We start from the raw sequence: 22,482 nt of genomic DNA, 5'->3' as shown, positions 1-22,482 counted from the left end.
TGGTTTTTTTTTTTTTTTGAGCATTTTGCTATGCTGGAAATTATATGCTGTTTGATGAAGACTAATCTCAACAAAAAACTGGCAGACTTTGTTGTACTGCAGTGCACAGTAAAAGAATCAGAAGTTAGGAAATTATACAGTTACAAGGAATTCCTGGGAAATACAGATTTTACTTTAGATGACAGAGTCGCCAAGTGTTCACCTAATAACGTAAGTAGAAGACATACAAAGAATGAAGTGTGCACACACATGCAAGGCAGAAAACAAACCCCATACATGTTCTACATCTAACACTTGCAACAAATCATTTTATAAAGCTTTAAGGCATCCAGTAGCAGCGTTTCATTGCAGACCTTTGAAAAATCAGCACAGACAGAATGCCGGAAGACCCTCTCTTGTTCCACAGAAGTTTTCTTCAAATCCAGGTCAAAACTCCACTAAAAAACCACCTATTCCCCTTTTTTTTTTTTTTTCTGGTGTTCCTCAGGAAAATTGCTGGTAGACTGCCAGATTACAGTAAAACAAATATTCTATAACCCCAGCTCAATACTGCTGCCAAAACAGTATCTGCGGCAGCACCTGAATTGCTGCTGCTACTACTTGTACTATACACTACCCTACCTGCACTCTGGCATTTCCTAATACCAGATTATAGATGGGGACAAAATGTAAACCACTGTTAGATCAAGCTCCAACACTGGCATATGGCCCAACTGGTCTTTCCTCCCCCTTCCCTTACAGCCATGACATTTCACAGCCCAACTCTTTTGGAATACACTCTTATCATAGTTTTAATTTCATAAGTACACTGGATGCTCAACAAAGCCAACTGAATGGACACATGTCATTTCCTACTTTTCCAGTGCATGACCTAATATAAATATTTTCAATAACTCATGTTATAAAAACTCCACATTGTATATTCAGTTAAATATTTGTAATTTTTCATGTACTATTTCAAAGCCAGAATTTAGAATGCTAGGAAGATGATTAATTGCTGCTGCGCCTGATTATCTGGTTCTCTACAGAGAATTTTCTTCCCCATATTGCGCATGAAGAATCTAAATAGGACTAAAGTCACTACTTGAGAATAAAAAAATACATACAAATCTTCCAAGAGCTTTGGAGGTGTGCACTATGGTTCTTGACTCAAGCAAACAGGTGCCACTCTATCAAGTGGGGGAAAATAGTACAAATGTGTGAAGCTCTTTATGTGGGAAATTACAAGAGAGTTAAATGGCACTGAGCAAGGCACAAAAAGTGCTTTTAAAATAGAAACAAGGGAACATGCAGAGAACCTCAGTATCTAATTTAATTAATGATTGAGAATGCAAAGGCTCCAACTGGTGAAACATTAGCAGCAGCCATGAATTTCACTGTAGTTCTGTATAACAAGTAATCTTACCTGAGTGATTCTCAAAAAAATGTCAACACATCGATTGTATTTTTCATCTGATCCTGTCAATGCTGAGATGACAGGCCCTGCAGGATGCAGTGAGAGATCAACGATGAAAAACAGATGTTTAGTCTTTTCAAAATCAAAACCTACAAGACCAGGTAAATACGAAATTTTGTCCAAGATTCATGCTTCTTTATATCCAAAAAATGCTAATGTTACATAACCACTTTCATATACATAAGTTGGCAAGAGTATCTCTCACTCACAAGGCATCTGACCCCAGGTCAATCATACCACCAATGTTTAACTTTAAACCTGGTCCCTAATATACCGTTCTTTCTAGTGCTATCTGGTCACATAGCTAGTTATTTACATCACCTACATCAACATATGTTCTCCAACCTTTCCAACACAAAGGAGACTTAATTTTGTCCATCAGTTATGCAGAACACTTAAACCTTACACAAAATTTACTGCAATTCAGAAGTCAAGAAGAACAATAACTAGCTCAAGCAAAGAGTGATAAATTCATACTCAAAGGCTACAAAAGCATGCTAGCATTGTACAGTTGGGAGCTGCCTTTCATAGATGTGTCTCCAAAGACTGTCTTAAACTGACATTTCAATAAGATCAGTTAAGTTCTTGCAAAGGAATTGCAATGCTTGGCTATTATCAAGAACAGCATATCTAATATTAAGTAAACCCCAGTAAGATTCAACCATAATTAATGATCAATATGTTAAAATGAAAACAAGTTTATATGGGTGGATAGGAATTTAGATACTTGTGATTTTTATGTATTAAAATATTTAATGTGTCTATGAAATAGAGGGAAAATTTAAAGCAGAATATTCTGACAATCCTTTCTCTATTTTTAATCAAAATACAAGCAATTTAGTTGATCTTTATAATGCTGTGAACAATCACAGGTTAGGATGGAGAAACTCCTGAAATCAAAACAAAAATAGGATGGAATAGAGCTACACAAATCTGTACTGTAACTCTTAAAAGATCTCTAGGTTAAAGTATAGTTTGATATTTCCTCTGGGGGGAAGGAAAACGGCCCTGAATACCAGGGTGAATGTAAGGAACCTGATATTTTCCTAAAGCTATGTCATGCACTCAGAATAAAGACAGTCATATATCTACAGTAAATTAATAACCTTGCACATGCACAGCACAATAATTGATTCCACTTGCCAAATACCAAATTCCAATTCTCCATGTTTCCATGCTACTAGAAATCCTTAAAAAGACCACAAGACTGGGCTAAATAAAACAAGCACCAAGCATTCCCACTACAAAACATACTACACTACATCAGAAATTCATACCAGACATAGTATAATTCTTTTCATTTACAAACAATAGTTGTTGTTAGAATAAGCACAAATATTTTTGCTAAATCCATTATAACCATGACATTTCAAAAACACGTGCACCAGCTTCATTACTCAACAGATAGATTTGATAAACAGGAAAAACATATTACAGTTTTAGATTGGATTTGTTTGACACTAGCATAAAATTCTTAATGTACTTCAATCAGAAAAACCAAAAGGCCTACCTAGAAACATGGCCATCAACAAGAGTCAGAAAAGCAGCCTTCCAATTTCTACTATGTATTGCGTTTTATACCATGACACTGCAGCCTCTGAGGCTCAGATTAATTAAGATCAACAGCAGCTGCAGTGCAACGTGAGAAGCACATGGCCACAGCTCTCACCAGTCCAGCCCAATTACCTGCAGCATTCCGACACTGGACAACTGACAACTATGATACTCCTCACCAAGCCATTAACTCCCACTGGCCTACTGACCAATGTTAAGAAACAAACTAAACTCTAAGATGGACTGGAAAGCTCATTGCACTGCTGCAAGACCCAACAATGAGTCTCCAAGATGTTTGCCAGTCAAATCTTAATAGTTGTTGCTTAACTTTATGTGAGCACTGTGTCCAAAGACAGAAATGCGATAGCAATAAGGTGCAAGCCTCTTCCCTAACCACCCCATGCTCCATTTCTAGAGGCCAGTCTGACAAATTCACTAAATCCAAGGTTTTCTTCCCTGGCCAAAAAGCTACTGAACCCTGACAAAATAAATTCTCTGGTCAACTACTGAGGACAATATCTAAGCTAATGAAATTAATTAAGAACAAACAAGATCAAAGAGTATTTGAAAAAGATATTGCTTGTTACAGGTTGCACCAGTTAAGAAAAGCAAGCACATGTTTTGTTTACTGCACAAGGGAGAAGAGGAACACAAGAGATTCAGTCATTCCCTGCTTATATTTTTTAAATTATTAGCTCCAACACCTATTCTCTATCAAGAATCCATTAAAACTTGGATCTATCTACAAAAAACTATTGAATTATTGTATTGAAATGTTGAACTTCATGAAAGGGGAAAACTTAAGTCTTATTTAATTTTTTTAAATTAATAACTGTTTTACAGAAATCCCAGCTTTATCAAAAAACAATGCTATTACTAGAAGCACCTTCATCTGCATAAGCTTTCTAACTACTGGAAATACTTTGGTTTTCCATTATATTGAAACCTAGGTAAAAGCAATCACAGTGAAAATGTTGAAAAGTTAAAATACAGCATTTCCCTGTCATAACAGATGTCCTCACTCTGTTCTTTTATTTTGACAACAAAGTTAGTTGTTAGCCTAGGTCATTTATTAAAGTTAGACTAACCATTCCAAATCTGTCAGAAGGTGTTATAAACCTTTCTATACGAGACAAAGACACAGCACTTTCTTGCAAACCAAAGCCATTTATTATGTCGAAGTTGATTCACTCATTAACATAAGTCCCTACAGGTAGAAAAAAAATCAGTGCCAAATTTCTACTTTAACTTCTCAAAATTTTTCTAAGCCTACCAAATGAGACGCTGCTAAGTGATAGTATACAAGACAAGTTAGATATGTAACAATCTCAAGATCCTACTAAGTTACGTATTCAGTTTCAGCTTCCTTTTAAATGCAAAATACTACAGATCTGCTGGCTAACAAGCTAACTTTTTTTATTCTGTTTCAGTAACCAGGCAACAGACAACTGTCCAACTGAGAATTATCTCTCTGAACAGCTGGCAATCAACACTTGGGAGTTTTTGGTGGTTGGTCTCTTTTTTTTTTTTTTTTTTAACTAGTACAAAGATCAGTGATTGCTTTAAAAAATCTATACAGCTCTAGATTCCACCTCTGAAATCTCTACTCACTATTTAGTAATTTCCTCAGTCCCATTACCCCTGAAGTTACTCATAAGTAAATGTTTACAATAGAATCTGAAAATCTTAGATATATACTTATGTAGTCTCTAATTAGCTAATGTCAACACTTCAGGAAAAAAAGTAGGATCATCAAGAAAAAAAAATTAGACGCATTTATTGATGTATGACGAACCCCTTCAAGGAAGCAAGACAACAGACAGCTAAAAAATAAAGCCATTCTCACTTCTAACTCTATTACTCTTTTCCATACCTGGAAGAGCTGTATCTCACTTCAACAAAATTTCAAGTGTTAATTTTTAAAACATTCCTTTCCTTACTAGATTTCATCACTTTTAAGACTTATAAATTAACATTGCAAACTCTATTTCTATAAAGGAAATAACAATGGAGGGCCAAGTTTGATATATCTTTCTCCTTCCCAGCAGTTTATAGGAGTAATGATGCTACAAGATTATTAATTATAAATTCCTGTAACCTAATGTGTTATTTACACTTTCAATGTTTTTGAAAGGTTTTTAAGAGTCAGAATAAGAAACTTTTCAGAAGGGCACTGACACAATGGGCAGCTAGACTATCTCCCATAACACACAAATAGTTTAAAAAAAAATCTGATATTTAAACAGAAAACATCTAAAAATACAAGTCCCTTGATAAAAGCACAAAATAGCCATACAATACTTCATACACTCTCTACACAAGATGGGAGAGAAAACTCCTGCCTTTTATATTCTCCAAACATTGAGATCACTGATGATTAGAAATCTACTATAAGAACAACACATCTAATATATTGCTAAAACCAGTAAAACCTTATCCCCATTTAACTGTGCTTTTATTAATCTCTGCTCTTGATATAATCTAATTTAAGTACACCTATGACATCATATTCCAATAAATTGAAAAACACCAACCAAGCTCAAATTCACTCAAGCACCAAGTTCAGACCAGGCAAGAGCCTGTTGCAAGATAAACAACATGGTGTGATGTAACATAATTTTGTGCATGTGTGTGCATATGTGAGAGACTGGGGTGGGAACGCAGAGAGAGGGAGGGAGAGGGAGAGAGTGAGTGCATGCATGAGAGAGAAAGAGAGAGAGAGCGTACGGCAGCGCTCGCAAGGGAAAAATATACACGGCCTGAGTAGCTTTGAGTCCGGTGCTCACTATAATGCAGAATGAGAAACACATAAGCAATGACAGCTTCATACAACAGAAATAATTTCTTGTGTTATTCAAAAAACCATACAGTATAATAGCTTCACAGAATAGCCACTTTATCAAGTTGGCTGAATCTGTAATTAACTTTTGAACCAAAACCTAGTAGTCAATACACACTGTACTTTCTATGCAGAAAGATCAGCACCATTTAGTTTAAAAGTAGGGCATATTTTGCCATTTTAATTTTATTTCTGCTAATCTTAGGGGACAAGCCTGAACAGAAAAGAATCAGGGATAATCTATGCACAACATCCAAAGTCAAATTGCAGGAGTCCAGACAACAAGAAAAAGTCAGCGGGTAACCTGAAAAGAGAACAATAAATTGTGTACTCAAAAATAAAACTGTAGTGGACAGTAATGTATTTATATACTGCTTCCTATCTTGTAAACTAAAATGTTCAATGCAAAGCTGTTTTTTCCTTCAAATTCTTGTAATTAGAGCTGCCATATAATTCTTCGTAATTATGTCACCTTTTGATGCACAAAAATAATTCCAACAGAAATCAGTCTGCATACTGAAGTCCTATATCACAGGGAAAAGAAAAAAACACTATTAGATCATAGGAACTACTCGTAACTTCTGTATTACAAGCACCTTCCTCCTTTGCAAACAGGAGTTTACTTTTCTAAAACTTTTTGGAAATACAGAAAATTTTCATAGAAGCTTCGATGACAGAACATTCCACAGCGAAACACACATTAAACAAATTTGTAGTCACAAGCATCAGAGGTAAGGACTAAGTAATATCTATTAGGAAAACAGCAGTTGTTTAAAAAACTTCGTAAGAAAAATAAACCATAACTTTATCTTAGCTCTTTCACAAGGTTTGTATTCCCTAATGTTATATGAGCAAGAGAGTCTGGAAGAAACCCAAAAGCCATCAGCTCAAGGAATGACAGGACCTCTGAAAATTCCATGGGCTGGTAGTCAGACGCAAACAGAAATACTAACAAGAGCTGGCCACGCTGGAATCCATTTCCCATCCCTGTTCCATGCTTTAGCAGGTATCAGCCACCAACTTCCTTAAAATGCTCGCTTTCCATATGACACAGCATGGCTGCAAATTCAAGGCAGACTGTATAAAGTCGAACTGGAACTTCATTTGCACCTGTTACTGTGAAAATGCTTGAGCGTCCCTGCCCTAGTTATTTATATTATTGCTGCTGATTTTAAGGGAGAATATGTTTATGTTGCAAATGTTTTTCTCATGTCATTCTAGCTTGTGATTTTTTATTTTTCAAAGGTTCTTCTGCTACTACTGCTGCATCTTTACAATTTCCTATACAAAAAAAAGTAATTCTGATTTAATCAGAAAACAGAGGAACTATAGTAGAGCACTGAACAAAAGATCTAATCTTTGGAGCGTCCTTTCCAAGTGAGTGTAAATAAACTGTAGTAAAATGAAAAGGCTCGTAATTTGGTATTTGGAATATTCTTCATAAACACCAATTTTCTGTAACATCCTTGCATATCTGATAACCCCTCATGTATAATGCAGAAAATCTATTTCATTTTCATCTATTGACAGTGAATTTAATTTACTATTGCAGCTCTTTACCCAGATTATGTTATTAATTCTGCAATCAGGCTCTTTAGAATGCTTTTATTTCTTCCAAGAGTTTTCACAATTCCACACTGATTTTTTTTTCACCCTATCATACCTTTCAAAATAAAGGATCATGTTTTTCCTAGCTTTGTAAAAAAAAGTAAAAAAGAAAAAGCCCAAAAGCAACAAGCACCACTTCATAAGCTGTAACATTCAACAGGAAGAAAAAGATCTACATGCATCACTTCAATCTCTGACATTTAAGTATTATAAACTACATTCATTAAGGAAATATACAACAGGTGCATTAGAATTTCCACATCAACAATCATATTTGTAAATAGACCACAATATTTCTGTTAATAAGAAGTTATCCACTTCTGTCTGACAGTAAAGTTAGAGGACAGGAAAACTAAATGCTCCAATGTTAGTGGTCTGTTTACATCCATACCAACTGCCTTTGCTATTTTGTAGAATTCAGTCATCTTGTTAAAATAGATCAAATACAAAGCAGCTCTTATTTTTCCAAAAAAAAAAAAAAAGTCAGGAGCAGCTAGTCAACTCAATTCTAAATCACCAGTTACTCTTCAAAATAACAAAATCAAAACACAAAAGTGTCAACTATGTTATTTTGTATCAGTTTTTTAAAAGTCCTCTGGAGCAAAGTTCAATTACAGAATGCTAATTTGTTCATCTTTAGGTAAAAAAACCCAATTATTCAACTGCAGAAGCTAAAATCTTGTCTACCATTATATAAGACTCTCTCTTCAGAAATCTTATAAAGGAGGAATGCTAATTCATGTATTTATTATTGTTACACTCAAATACTAAAAATCTTTTCCTGTGCATTAATACAGCTAATGTAAAATGCTAATTCTTTTATTCATCCAAAGCATTTCAGTTTTATAATAGTTTTCTTCCACCATCATGATAAACATAATATAAAGAATATCTTAAGAGCAGCACTTGTCGTCTTTACTTCACTCCAGAGCCAATGAACAAAGCAGTGAAGCAGAAAGAAGGTACATAATGGATTTAAAGTAAATGGCCCGTTCTTTAAGAAGCAGTCTCTCATTGTTACTCATTCTAGCTTAATTGTCATTACAATGTCTGGAAACTTCAAACGAACAATTATCTTTACGCCACCTGTCACATTGGTTCCTTAAAGCTAAATATTTTTTAAATAAAAAATAAAGCAATCAATGTTAATGAAAATAATCTTTTGTAGAAATATTGTAAATGTCTTTAAACTTATTTCAAGCAGTTGGTGTCCAGTTCAGTCCATTCCATACACCAAAATAGACAGAATCTTTATATTCACTATTGCACTTTGTAACATACTTTTCTGAGACATAATGCTTCCTGCTGCACTGGAAGCTTAATCATCAATATATGAAACACACTGACTTCTGCATACATGCCTGGGAATTTAAAAATAAAGAATTGCCTAATTTTTGCACCTACCTGGGTAAAAATCTTTGGATTTAGACAGCTTGATGGTGGCCCCAGTCTCTTTCTGCAACTGAACAATTGTCTGTCCTCCCTTCCCAATTATAGATCCAGCAGCATAACTAGGTATGAGGACCTTTAGAAAATACTGGCCATCCTCTGAAAAATTGAGATATGCATGGTTAATATGGCTTATAAGTTGTCATTTTTCCTCCCCAGACCCACAAATAAACAAAAGGTTACATCTTTAAACTCCTCCACTAATTCATGCATTTACATCTAACCAGTTGCGTCATTATACAAGACATGTTTAGACTATGCCTTTGACAGTTTAAAATATCTGCATTTATTCTAAGCAAAGAACCTACATAGGTTCCTTATTTCAGTAAAAGAATGAGAATAATACCAAAATTATATTTCAAAGGTAGATTTTCTTTTTGTAATAGTAACCACAGCATGCAGAAATGATCAGACCCCTTAAAAAAAACTAAAGCCCTGCATGAAAACATGGTTAGTGACAACTACAACCTGGCTTGGAAATACTGCAAAAGAAATGACAAAACCAAGAAAGAACGAATTGTAAATTCTAATGGGCTATTTGTTTGTCATTAGCAAACACATGAGAACAGCAATTAGCTATTGCTTGCATTCTTCTTAAGTGAGCAAAACGACTACTCTGCTACCAAATAACCCACCCAAAATGTGGGGTTTTATTCCAAGCATTTCAGCCACTGCCAAGAAAACAACTCAACATGGTGCAGATGGAATCACTTGCCTAAGTAATCCTGATGTATTCCTTTAGCACTTCTTAAGCGACAATGATCTCTTTTAAGCTCATTAATTAAAGGACACTAAGAAGAATTTTTCCCAATTGATCAAAAGGCTAAGTCACTTATTTTAAATACACTTAAAAGGTGACAAGATAGACAATGCCAGTTCTCTACCCATCACTAGCACTACAGCATACCATGGAAACAGGAAAAAATACATAGAATGAATGGAGGGGAGAAAGAAAACAGGATTCCAGTCTGATTTGGAAACTGCAAAAATTTTAGTGCCCTCATGCCACTGCTAAATCCAGCTACACTGAAGTCTGAGGACCTCTCCATAACTGTCTCTGAAGAAGTGCAAGGCAATGGGGGTACGCTGGTTCCCCAGACTTGTGCTCCCCCAGTAATTATGGCAACGTCCCATTGGCACAGATATCAAAATATCATGAAACCTGTTTCATAAAGTTGGTTGTTGGGGTTTTTTTTACCCCTAAGCACAAGAAATTACCTGAGTTCACCTTACTTCCCTTCCCTGAGACTACAAAGCTTCTCAGTAAGTGCCTGTGTGTGACAGTGGTGCCCACCCCTATTACCATAGCTGGGGAACCATGCTCTCAACATTGGGCAAATAAATTCACCTCTGCCTCGGTGCATTGTTATGACGACTCCAGTGCAAACGGATAAAGGAGATGCTGGTCCCGTTATAACTCATCTCCTCCAGGAACAGCAGGATGTTAACTAGCGAGTCCCCGCAGCCGAGGGGCGACTCCCCCCGCCACCAGCCAGCCCTCGCCCCCGGCTCGGCACGGCAAACACACGCCGTGTACGCGCTGACAATGGAAGTGAGGCCAAGGAGGAGGAAAACGCACGGCAAGGCTGAAATTCAACTTGCGACCCCGAGGATGTGGAAAGAGGGAAGAGCGTTTGCCGTCTCCTTCCAGCTGCCATTTATTTTCGCCCATCCTTAAACGGGCGAGGGAGATAGCTGGGCTGCGGGAGCCCCTTGTGCTCCCTCCTCGCCTCCGTAGGGTCACGGCTGTGCAGCCCCAGCGTGGATATTAAATAAAAAGACTGGTAGATGCTGAAAACCGACGCCATTTTGATGAATGATAACATTAGAGAAATGGGAATCTTTGGGCGGGGGGGCTGGGGGGGTGGAAGAGGCAGGCAGGCAGGTAGGGAAGCGGAGAGGTGGGTGGGTTGGGCGGGGGGGGGTGGGGGTGGGAGGGAGGTGACAGAGGATATACCCACCGCCCGTGTTGGTCCTCTTGGTGCTGCCGGCTTCAGGGGGGGCTTCAAGCGGTCTTTTCCGGGAGTCCGGCGGGTCCAAGTCTATGGGAACCCCGGTGTGGGTCCCGTTCTGCTGGATGGGAGCTGCCGCCATCATGTTTGCTGCTGCTCGGAGGAGAATTGTCTCTTCCCTTCTGTGGTGGGGGGGCAGGGAGGGAAGGGGGGAGGAGGAGGAGGAGGAGGAGAAGGAAGGGGGTGGAGGAGGAGGAGGAGGAGGGGAGGGGGCTCGTCCCGTTCTCTTGTCCTTTTCGAAAATGTAGAGCTAAGATCGGGATTGTCGAGGATGCTGCGCGCCTTGTTTATCTGGCACCCGGGGGGAGGGAAGGGAAAGGAGGGAGGGAAGCGGGCAGGACTGGACTGGAGGAGCAGCTGCAGTGCAGTGTCAGAAGGAGATGAGGAGAAGGGAGACAGGGGAACGAGGGGGGCGAGAGAGGGAAGAGAAAGGGGGAGAGGAGAGGAGGGGAAAGAATGAAAAGAGTGAGACAGGAGGAGGAGAGGACAGAGTGAGTGGGAGAGGAGAGGAGGGGAGAGAGTGAGTGGGAGAGGAGGGGAGAGAGAACGAGAGAGACTGAATCGGTGGGAAGGGAGGGAGGGAAGAAGGGAGGGGGAGAAGGAGGGAGCGAGCGGTGTAAATGGTGGGCGAGGGAGAGAGTGGGAGATGATTCACGCTGTTTCTGAGCCCCCTTCCGCCCCTGCCCGCCCTAGTGCCGCGCCTGACGCTGCGGCTCAGCTGCCCGCCGCTCCCGGGCTCCCGTGCCCTCCCTCGCTGTCGGGCTCGTGTGCACGGGGGTGGAGAGGGGGATCGCTGCCGGGGTGGTGCGGCGCTCCTCCGCTCTAGCCCCAACACCGCGGGCGACCGGCTGGGGCCGCCACCCTCAGCTGCACCGCAGAAACCCTAAAGGCAGGAGAGGTTAGAACCATGGGAGGGGGCACAAGGACGGGGGTGTACGAGGGCAGGCGGGGGTTGGGGGGGGAGGGGGGGGGGTATAGGGGGGTGATAAAAGAGAAGGGCGGGGCTTCCAGCGAAGACAGGCGGGAGATGCGGCCAATCGGAACAAAAGAGAGAGAGGCTGGGATTGAGGCGTCTCGCCAATCCCGGGCCGCCGCCGGCAGAGCCGTTGAGGGGAGGAGGGGGCGTTTTAACCTCTGCGGCGGGGGCGGCGGTGGGGCGGGAGTGCGCGGAGCCCGGCTGCCGCCTCGGGAGGGTCCCCGCCGTGATGCGGCGTCACCTGGGTTACAGGCTGCGCCTCACAGGCCCGCAGCTGCGTGGGAGGACGGCTGAGATCGCCCGAGGAGGTGGTGGGATAGCGGGGACGTGTCCTCGTCGAGGCTGGCTGCAGCACTCGCGCGGCGCGGCGCGACCCGGCCGCTGTGGCCGCGGCCCTCCCTCCGTCCGTCCCCGCTCGGTCCCTGCCGGCCGCCGCGGGTGGCGGGCGGGGGGCAGCGCTGCCGCTCCGCGCCGGAGCCGGGGACGCGCCGGGCTGCATCGCGCAGGCTTGTAAAGGAAATAATAAAGATATTATTGTTATGCTGTGACAGCCGGTCTAGCTGGAGCTGTGCGACACAAAGCCGCGTTGGTTACCTAAATATTTCGTAGAGAACTTAAAGATATTTCCCTGCGGCGGAGGCTATTTCTGTTTACAAATCTCAAGTTATTCAGGTGGACGCTTAAAACGTTGTAAGATGCGGGGGGATGGGTAAGCAGGGCGCGGGGAATTGCCTGGGCACCAGAAAAGCATTTTTACTATTTGACTCTCTGCTATTTATTGACTCGTTTCCTTTGAAAAAATTTCTAAACCCGCTGTAACTGTGACGGTAGTGGTCAGTACTGGAGCATCAATTCGTACAAAATTTAGGAACGTGTGTTTATTGCATTACACCACGCTCTGTGCTAAATTCGTATTGATGTGTGTGTGCGCGGCATGGCTGCTGACTCGATTCCTCCTAATACACGAGCTTAAAACCTGGCTGTTTGTGGATGAAATCCAATTTCCATTCTAAGCTCCCTGGGAGACAGCCTTAGTTTTAGTAATCACTTACCATTAATACTGCCCCAAACAATTTTTAATACTTAAAATACACATATCATGTATAATATATAGCACATCACCTCTGCTTATAAATTGCAAGCCAGATATGTAATGCATTATAGGATATTAAACCGTGCACACATTAACATCTAAACAGGCTCCTGCCCAAATGCATTCACAAATTAAGAACTCAATCCAGCACTGTACATAGGAAACTTTCAATGACTTCTTTGGGAATTGTGTCCCAGGAATGTGATATCTAGCCTCCTTGCCAGCAGATGAAATAGATGCAGCAGATCAGTAACAATTTGATAGCATATATGGTCAGAAAAATGATTGTATAAAAATGGAACTTTCTTACTCATCATATACCCTTTGTATCTAAGATACTCTGACTCATAATTGCTTAGTTTACTGACTGAAATAAAATTCTAGGCTTCTGTTACCTTGGCAGTTGCTGACACAATTATGGTACAGCAAACTGGGGACTGGTTCTAACTCTTCCATTTTCTTTACTAAGTTACAGCCAAAGAATTTTATTAGTATTTGAGCCAGAAAGAGCACAGCATGACTTGTAAATCTCAGGTCCAGTCGGTAGGGTCATCAGTCCTAAGAGGCCTCTTTTTTATTTGTAAACCAAGCGAATGACTTACAGAAACTTTTGAAGACAAAAATAAACCCCACGATGTTCGAATTAAGCCATCTTGAGTCAATTTCCGCAGTGGAACTGGATAAATTGTAACACTGCTCTCTTTATCTCACTGACTATGTCCCATTCATCTGTAGCAACATTGAAACAAACAATTCTCTGGTTTTTAGACCACATCTGTTTTACTGTGCCCCCTGCACCAATTTTAATTATGTGACAGATCTGATTGGATTCAGCACCTGCAAGTCCTCCCTTTGGGATCTCCAATTAGCTTATAAAACATTTACTTGATTGCATTCTTGAAACAAAAATATTGTTTCATCCTAACAACAGAAATATTAAAGTGTAGAATAAGAAAAGGTTTCAACGTGATTTGTGGGTATGTTGTTTGTGTATCTAACTTCCATAAGCTTAGAGGAAAAAGTGGTAATCCTGAAACCTAATTTCCTCAGACTCAGCAGATGTCTGTCCTGTGTTAGCTTGTTTCTTTACTGACAGCTGTTTCACAAGTGCCTCCCCTCGTCTCTACAGAATGCCTTTTGTTTAATAATTTCCCTCTACATTATCTCCCATCCCACTTAGACAAGCTTTTTCAACTTTTCTGGTAGTTTTAGAAGGTTTTTCTGTAGTTTAAAGACAGGCTTATTTTCGAAGAAAGTAGTTTTGACTACATAACTAGCCTCTCAGATAGTCTCTTAGTAACAGTTCTACTTAACAAAGCGGATAGCTGCAGGTAATCAACATTTCAACCAATACCGATTTAGTATTAAGGAAAGTTTTAATTTTTACAGGTAAGCTTCAGAATATGCGCTTTTTTCTCCTTATTAAATTGCTTGGAGCAGTGATAGTGAAGGTCTGGGGGGCAATATAACATAAAGTACAGCCCTCTAGTGGCAGAGGTCACTTGGAGTTTAAAGCAAGCTGTGTCTTTGTCATGGGTGGGGGCAATGAACGGAACAGCTTTTAGCAAAATGCAGGCAACTGTCCTGCATTGTTCATGGTCTGAAGCACGAGTGAAAATAGTTGTGGCGGCCTGTAATACCACCTTGCTCCCACTCTGTTGTAATATCTGTGCAGAAAGTACTGATGAAAACTCTACTGATCAGTAGAGTTTTCCTCTTTTTCCAAATTTGTAATCTGTTGTTCATCTTTTCTGTTTTCAGCCAGCTCCAGACTGGCGTACCTGACCAGAGGTTTTTCAAGCAGTTGTGAGATCTTGACTTCTTTCCTGTCTGTATCAGTCATGTCCTACCACATAATGTATTCTGTAACTTCAGTAAGAGTTTGTTCAGAGATGACATGGAGCACAAATTCCATTTGCCAGCTTTATTTCTAAAATCATTCTCAGCTGGTGGAGATGTGAATGGAAGCATTCAAATTAATCTCTCCCACAGACATGAGACCTATGCTTAGAAGTGAAGAGGATTAGGAATAGGGAGAAATTAAGCATATATTTTAACAAATAGAAATCTAAATAATAATAACTGAGGTGAAGTTGTAGTAGACATCACTTAATCTGATAAAGTCTACTTTGTGGAACAAGACTCAATCTCCTGTTTCTTTTAGAGGTGATGGATAGTTCTCATCTGACTAACAGAATGAAGAGTTCATTTTTCCTCTTATGGGAAATATGACAGAGTCCAATAATCATTGGATGAAAAACGATACCTCTTAAACATCTTGGCTAGGTAAAAGAAAACAAATTCTGTCTTTGTCCAAAAGGACTGGCAGCTTTTCATTACTGGATGATTGCTGTGACTCCTGTAAACTTTGGCTTCACTAAAATTACGGTTAGTGATGAACTTGGAAGACTCTTTCAAGTCTTTAACATCCATCTTCTGTTTATGACACTTTTTTCCTCCAATAATCTATCAGTTAAACTCTTATTATTGTTGATGAATTTATCAATTTGTTGCTTGTTTAAATACTCCAGAGTTTGTTCATCAGGAAGTATTTTTTAATTTCAGTGGAACTTCTCCAAGATTCCAGCAATATTAACCTGAAAAAAATCAAACCCATGTTTGGGAAAAAAATTCAACATATATTAGACAGAAAATGACCCAATTATCTTTTTTTCACATTTATATTGGTTTTATTATGTGCACCTGTATTATATGCATTGCTGAACTAAAAGCAAAGTGTTAATACTCTTCAGTGAAAAGAGCATGGACAACTGCTAAACCTTTTCATATTGTAGATCATTGCTGTGTAGTAGCTTTCTTTTTCTGGGAAACTGAGAATGATAACTTAGAATCAGTAAAAATGTGACCGTACTATTTGTCATAACGTGAATAAATTCTTTTTCTGCTGGTGGAAGGAGGAAATCAATGCCCATTTATTTCTCAGCAGAGAGATCACCTGTCTCCTGTTCTGACAAAGTTCATCCAATTTTACAGATCCTTTTTTTGACTTTTCTTCAGAATTGGGGAATTGAGTTGATCTGAGTTCTTCACTGCTGAATCTGTAGGTCAGATTTATAAGGGGTTACCTGACGACTTACCCAGATCTCAGTGTAGAAAAGAAGATAGCCTCAGGACAAGGTAATTTTTCATCTCTCCCAAAGAATTGACATTGTCAATCCAGATATCTGAAACTCCAGTGGCTGAACACTTACCCCAAAAAGTCATCCCTCTTGTGATCTCTATGTACAATAATTTAAAGACCTTTTGTTTCTCAGGATGAAAGAAAAATAAAGACTAGATTTCAATTGCCTTTCAAAAATAGTAGTATCTTCTGTTTTCTTTATGTTCTTTTGCATGTGTGTTGTTTTGGTTTTAATAGAAAAATAGATATTCAGGGTTAAAATGGATATAAACTACGAGTAATTCCACTGTAATGAAACAATGTAATATCGTGTGTGAGAAATAGCAGTATCTCCTAGTGCAGCTTCATCAGTTTACTATGTTACTGATTGTGTACCTTTTGTTACTATCTTACTAAAGGACACTGGTGAAGCATCTCGTCTACAAACTGAATTCCACCAGCTCTCACTCCAGATGCTTCAGTATGCATTCCTTCAATAGTATGGTGAACAGGGTATTTTTCAAGGAATCAGCATACCTGTTTCCAGTCTCTGTTATTATAATTTCTCTAGCAGTATTACCATTTTCTGTGTCATCTTGTCCACCCACCACCAAGTGTCTTATTTGTTTGAAATTTTGGCACTTTACAATAAAAGAAGTAAGGAAAGAGATCCATTAACAGCAAAATTAGTTTCTTTGATTGTGTCGTCAAGCTTGAGTCTCTTTCTGGAATAATGTAGTCTTACAATATAGGACCTTAATCAGGATTGGTTTAGAATTTTGCTGCAGGTCAGCTCACATACAAAAGTTATTTCAGTGGAGAAGATCAGAAATGTTTCTGGAAAAGGAATGGAAAGGGGGAAAGTAAACCCTTTTGCACAGTAGACAAAGGAAAAACAAGGACAAAGGCATTGATTTTTTCTCTTGTAAACAAAATTTATATTAAATTATGTAGCAAAATTTGAGTTGCTCTGATCATTTTGCTCACTGATAAAGGGTATACTACTTGAGATTGTTAGACAACTATATTCTAGTAAAATTATACTAGTAAACTCTCCTCCTGTTAACCACCACGAAACTCCATTTTGTCCTGTACAATTTATAATCAATTTTCCAAATAATAAGCTATTCCAGCAGAAGTAATTAGTATAATACTGTTATAATGGTAGAAATTTTGCCAATGGAAAGGCAAGAAAAGTGGTATCTCTAATATTATTGAAATGGAGATCTAGATATCTTCAAAAACACTTTTTAAATGCTTACTATAAAAAAATCATGTGACAGTAGATTACAAATTACATCTTCAGCACAGCAAGATTTTAGGAAACAGTTACTACCTTTAAGAATACACTGGGAACTTTAGGTGATTCCTCTCTGGAGTTTAGCAAATACCTTAGAATTTCTTCTTCAAGAAATTATTTCATTTCACCAACAAAAAAGAATGGTTCTCGGTTTTTTTTCTACCTGCTTGAAATTGATTCCTACGAAATACCCCTGAACTGGAAAGTCTTCAGGTGGGGGAGGGTAAACAGCTAAAACTTACTGCCAGGATAAATTGGCCAGAATGATTTGGCACATATCCTGAGTTTGCCATGAAAACATGTATCTGTGTGTCAGCTGCACACAAAGGCTATCTGGCCCCAAAAAAAGCACAGGGATTAGGCATAATGCTGCCTAGAGACAAAGGGTATTCCTTAGTGCAGTGAGGTTAAAACAGACAGCTCATCAGTAGTACAAGTCTATCTGAATTATTTAAGTACCATTTTGAGCCAGAAGGAAATGGTGGCAGATTATTCATGACTTTTGGGGTCTATTCATCTTTTTATTTTGTTTCAGTGAAAGCAGTACTGGAAACATGAAAAAGTGCCAAAATTTGAGATCAGTTTTGCTTTAATCACTGACAAGATATAGAATCACTTTCTTATTTCAATGCTAGTTGCAAAATATAACTGGTTTTGATTTATATTTCACTTAGACTTATGAAGTTGCTATTTATGTTTGTAAGTGGGTGCATGACCAAAGTGAATGGAACAACTCATATGCTCTAGAAAACAAAAGTCCATGGATCTACTGGATAAAAAACTTTTATTGATTTCAAGGGGGTTTAAGTCATTCAATACAAAATACTTCAGGGAAAAAATAGTGAAGAGAGTAAGAAAACTATATAAAAGATATTAACATAGACTGCAATGCATTCTTGCAATAAGAGGGATTCGTCATATTCCAGTGATGGGCAATTTGAATTCATTTTGCATAGATATATTTATGGATATGTAATAAGAACATATATAAAGAGTACTTAGGAACATACATTTTTTCATTTCTAATTAATTATATATAAACAAAATAACAGCTGGTATATAATTTAAAATTTGGCAGTTGCAAAAATGAAGACTAAGGACTCCACTTCCAATAATTAAAAATCACAAGTTAAGGTGAAAATCTTTACATACCCATGCATTATGTTGATAATAAACAGATCTAAATAAGGTGTTATAGAAATTTACACATTATATTTGTAAAAAAGGCCTGATTATTTTTCCTGTGCTCTTTTTTCAGAATATTTTTGTTGCAATATTTTTGCCAAGTAAGAAGACTGTTTCAAAATTTCTAAATACTTGTATTTTTCTTTTCATTCTTATTTTCATTTAAAGGTTTAGGTTGTTTCCTCTAGAACAGAAAAAAATCATATGCTGAAACAGTAAAAATAAAATTGCTGCAGAACTGAGTCATTGCAAGTGAGATGAATGCCCATAAAAAAAGTACAAATTACAAAAAAACCCCAGAAACAGGATCATTGTGCATTAGCAACAATGCTTGCAGATTCATCATGGCTCACAACAAAAGTATTTATAAGTGGACCTCCTGCCTCTGTTGCATGCTGTCATTGCTTTGGATTGACTGCTGTTAGATCCCTGTAATCCTGAGCCCCAGGATCTTGTCTTACATGTTTACCCCACTTGGTATGCATGTCAGTACGTATTTAAAATGGAAATGAACTCTAATCTTTGTATGTGTTAATAGAAAAGGGTTTTAATCTCCTAAACCCTATATTTACCATGGGTTTATTTTGTTGTTTGGATTTTTAAAAATAAAGTTTATAAAACGCTATGTTCAGAATTTCAGCTTCTATTTGTTTGTTTATCCACTACAGTTTGGTTAGTATTCGGCATTTCTTAACTCAATAGTGTGTCATGGCAATAATATTATGGACTATGTTCAAGGATGAGGAGAAGAATAGAGTAACAACAACCACTGGTCTAAAAATTACATTTTAATACTGGAAAGTCTTGTCAACTTTATTTGTAATGCACTTATTAGAATAAAATTTCATATTATAGAAGACTGGTGTTACAGATATAGAAATAATATATGACTGCCATTCACTTGTGAGATTATGTTATGTAGATGTTATGCAGAGGTTAAAACCTAAATATTTTCTAATTTAGAAAAAGTTCATTAAAACTATCATACTCCATTCCACCTGAAAACACATTTTTGCCAACAGATGAAAAATAATGTACTTCCTTTGAAAGTGGTAAAAAAAGTCACCAATATAGTTGAATTCTAGTCCTCACTCCTGTAAGAAATTTCATATTTGCAGTTCCTTGTATCCGGTACAATTCTTATGTCATGTAGGATCTTAAAATCACTGTTATTTTCATATTATGATTGTTATTAATAAATTTTTGCATCATCCAGCTGCTCCTTGGAACTTGATTTCATGACCATTTCTCTGACAACCCTCTTCCAGTGACTGAACACCCTCAGTGAAGCACCTTTTCCTGATCTGGTTCTCATCTGAACTTCCCCTGAGAGAGGTTCATTCCATTTCCTCATGTCCTGTCACTGGTCACCAAAGAGAGAAAATCAGCACCTTCCCCTCTACTGCTCTTCTTGAGGAAGTTGAAGACTGAGATGAAGTCTTCCCTCAGCCTTTTCTTCTCCAAGCTCCAACCAACCAAGTGACCGTGGCTGCTTCTCCCTGCCTTTCACCATCTTGGTCAACCTACTCTGAATGCTCTCTGACAGTTTCATGTTCTTCTTATATCAAGGATAATAATATAAATGTGAAATCTCTAGAGCAATTTGTATAATGGTGTGATATGATAAGGATGCTTTTTCTTAAGATCGTAATGGAACAGGTAACTCCACCTAGATAGAACCTTATTCCTGACATGAATTCATTGACATCTGTATGCTGTCATTAAGGAAATGGATCTTCCACTTCCAGAAATGTGTTTTAAATTTATAAAACTTTTAAATTTTGTCTAGTAAAAGTAGTTTCAGCACATTTGAGTCTACTTATTGATTTCAGGATCACTTCTGGAACTAAAGGTGATGTGATGAGTAAGTCAGCCAACTCAGTCAGTAAAACCCCCACTTTTAACATCTGTCATCCAATGTGGCAGGTTATTTCCCAAGTAAAGTAACATTGGTAAACTAAGAATACCTGAGACACAGAAAGAGGACACAAAAGATGATATTGTTCTAATTATAGTTCTAATCATTATAGTTCTAATCTAACATCATACACAATCAGTAAAGCTAATTTTTTTTAAGCAAAACATACAAAAGTTAAAATTCTTAAAGCAAAAATGACTTTGCTTAGTGGCACATACTTTTCATTTTAAAGTAAATGTGTTAACAGAAATGAGGCTATAACAAACTGTAATTTTAAAGCTTAGCTAAGTTTAAATAACAATAGAATAGTGTTTCCATCATGATTTACTATTTAATGTAAATTCTTCCCACTCATCCCCCAAATTATCTTACTGTGCTCTTTTAAGAATTTAACATTTTATAAAGATGAAACATTTGGTACAACTTTTAACAATTTAAGAAAACAACAGAAGATGATGATTCTAGTAAATGAATATGTTAAGGGTTTTTTTTCAGATTTTAGTGTCTAACTGTACCAGTCACAATTTAGGCAGTAGCCACATGTGGTTCAACCAAAGTCAAAGATAATATTCTGTATCAAAGCCTGAAAGACTTTGTTCAGTTACACAAGTGCCCATTCACTTGAGTAGTCTTTATTCATATATGTGATCATTTTCAACACAATTTTTTACGTATAATCAAAACACTGAAGTGCTGCGAAAAGAGTATCTTCTCTTTTCTTGTGTTTTTGCACAATTTTCTATACAGGCAAATATTCTGAAAAACTAAAAGAAAAGAAAATTTACTGTTATGTACAGCAATAAATGTCTGTAAAAGATTTTGGTGTCTATGTTCCTATTTCTACAACAATATACATTATTTTTAATAATTATAATCTGAAGCTTCATTGTTCTTTAAATACTGTTTTTTTGATCAGATTTCTTAGATAAATATTACTTTGAAAATGTATTGATATTTGAAAATATCAATACCTCAAACTTTGTATTTGTCAAGTCTAACTCAACTATCTTTTGGACTTTGTGGGTAAGTTATTCATTATTACCTTGTCATAATGTGGAAGAACTGGATTGCACTATCTTTTAATCCAAAGATTACATCATCATTACATTACATCAAAATGGATTACACAAAAATGGTTGAAAGCCACTTCTCTCATCATTATAATTGTCACATTAGTGAAAGAAAACAGTCAGCATTCCATAAACATTTTATTTCTTTAGAGTCTCAAGATTTCCCAGGAGAACAAATCATATAATCAAACAAAAATGCTTGGTGTGATCAATTCTGCAACACTGCATTACATTTTCTGGAAAGTCATTTATGAAGGAATTAATTGTGTCCATGCTATTCAGTGTTGTCTATATACCTTAATAAAACATGTGATGACAGCAGGCATTGGTCATGGAAGTTTGAACTTTATTTTATTGTGATTGTTTTCAATACTCAGTTTGATGAAATGAGCATTCTGTGTAAATCCAGCCACCTGAGAATGAAGTTAAAAATTGTAATTCCTTTATCAAAATAAAGAAGCATTTCACTTGTATTTAGTGAATTTCAGTTGTATTACACATCTCTAGGATCTGAATTGCATTTAAATGATCAAAATCTTTAAAATAAAAGAAAAATAGATTGTCTATTAAAATGCAAGTATGTGCGTATATGTGTGTTTATACCTGTGTACACACAAATAAAACACATGCATTTGAATGATGTACACACCTTGCCTGGGTAAGTAGATATATGTTTATGTGTGTATTCATACATAAAATCACACAGCAATTTTGAGCCCTCTAGTGGTAAGAAACCTCTCAGTTGAGAAACCATTATAAGTACATTCATTCTAACAGACAAGTGTCTAAACTCTGTGATATGATTATTACTTCATATAAGTTCAGGATAGCTCCCTGCAGTTGGTGTGGGTATGTACATACAAGTGTTAATAACAACACAGATCTACAAATCGAGTTATTG

The 22,482-nt window shown here is 37.7% G+C and overlaps 1 protein-coding gene and 1 long non-coding RNA gene across 7 annotated transcripts in view; one reads left to right on the top strand and one right to left on the bottom strand.

Annotated features, from left to right (window-relative positions):
* NOVA1 (NOVA alternative splicing regulator 1) overlaps positions 1-11,337 on the bottom strand; it is a 143,893-nt gene extending 132,556 nt beyond the window's left edge. For 2 of the 5 annotated variants that reach the window (XM_048306597.1, XM_048306598.1), the window contains exons 1-2: positions 10,868-11,337; positions 8,862-9,005 (exon numbers count right to left, since the gene is read on the bottom strand). In XM_048306597.1, the coding sequence (XP_048162554.1) occupies positions 8,862-9,005; positions 10,868-11,003 (280 nt within the window). In that variant the 5' untranslated portion in view covers positions 11,004-11,337. Of the gene's footprint in view, positions 1-8,861; positions 9,006-10,254; positions 10,593-10,867 lie in introns of those variants that run through there. The other 3 variants (XM_048306599.1, XM_048306600.1, XM_048306601.1) reach the window with 3 other exon arrangements.
* Positions 11,338-11,515: 178 nt separating this feature from the next.
* Positions 11,516-22,145, top strand: LOC125327996. 2 transcript variants are annotated; one of them, XR_007204493.1, is made up of 3 exons: positions 11,516-11,816; positions 12,147-16,125; positions 19,810-22,145. It is a non-coding gene; the product is annotated as an uncharacterized LOC125327996 (long non-coding RNA). The 2 variants fall into 2 exon arrangements; XR_007204492.1 differs by having other exon boundaries at positions 18,762-22,145.
* The last annotated feature ends 337 nt before the right edge of the window (positions 22,146-22,482 follow it).

Source organism: Corvus hawaiiensis, chromosome 6, assembly GCF_020740725.1.
Source record: "Corvus hawaiiensis isolate bCorHaw1 chromosome 6, bCorHaw1.pri.cur, whole genome shotgun sequence".
NCBI classification, from domain to species: Eukaryota; Metazoa; Chordata; class Aves; order Passeriformes; family Corvidae; genus Corvus; species Corvus hawaiiensis.
This window is presented reverse-complemented; position numbering and strand designations above follow the sequence as displayed.